Here is a 561-nt window from a genome sequence, read left to right as displayed (position 1 = left end):
GTGAGTGAGTGTGTGTGTGTGTGTGTGAGTGTGTGTGAGTGTGTGTGTGAGTAAGTGAGTGTGTGTGAGTGTGTGTGAGTGTGTGTGTGAGTAAGTGAGTGTGTGTGTGTGTTACCTGTCCACACTGAGTGCACACAGATTGAGAACTGTTATTCCGACTGATGCTTTCTGTAGAAACGGCATCAGTTTGCACAGGAACAGACCAAACACACTGTCATCGAAGGGCCACCGCATCGCCAGCAGCTACAACACACACACACACACACACACAAAGAGTTCAGACTCTGTTAAAGCATATCTTCACCACCTGTGTGATATATTTAAAGACAAACGAATGAAGCTCTTTTATCTTCGTGACGTGTGTGTTGTGAAGTGAGTCACGTGTGTGTGATTGAACGTGTGATGAGTGTTAGACTGATAACTGTCCCAAAATAAGCCTGACTGACCCACTGCTGCACACGCTTACCTAGATCAGTGTTGGTTTATATATATATTAGGGATATGCCGGTATCAAATTTTCATGTTGCGATTAATTGCTCATGCTTTTATCACGGTATACGG

General features: G+C 44.2%; 1 protein-coding gene across 1 annotated transcript in view; it reads right to left on the bottom strand.

Moving 5' to 3' along the window:
• The window catches only part of LOC107702142 (endothelin-1 receptor-like), an 8257-nt gene that overhangs the window by 6100 nt on the left and 1596 nt on the right, over nucleotides 1-561 (bottom strand). The window contains exon 2 of the mRNA XM_016504386.1: nucleotides 116-243. Within this exon, the coding sequence (XP_016359872.1) occupies nucleotides 116-243 (128 nt within the window). The remainder of the gene's footprint in view (nucleotides 1-115; nucleotides 244-561) is intronic.

Source organism: Sinocyclocheilus anshuiensis, unplaced genomic scaffold (genome assembly GCF_001515605.1).
Source record: "Sinocyclocheilus anshuiensis isolate Anshui unplaced genomic scaffold, SAMN03320099.WGS_v1.1 scaffold1762, whole genome shotgun sequence".
In the NCBI taxonomy this organism is placed as follows: domain Eukaryota; kingdom Metazoa; phylum Chordata; class Actinopteri; order Cypriniformes; family Cyprinidae; genus Sinocyclocheilus; species Sinocyclocheilus anshuiensis.
This window is presented reverse-complemented; position numbering and strand designations above follow the sequence as displayed.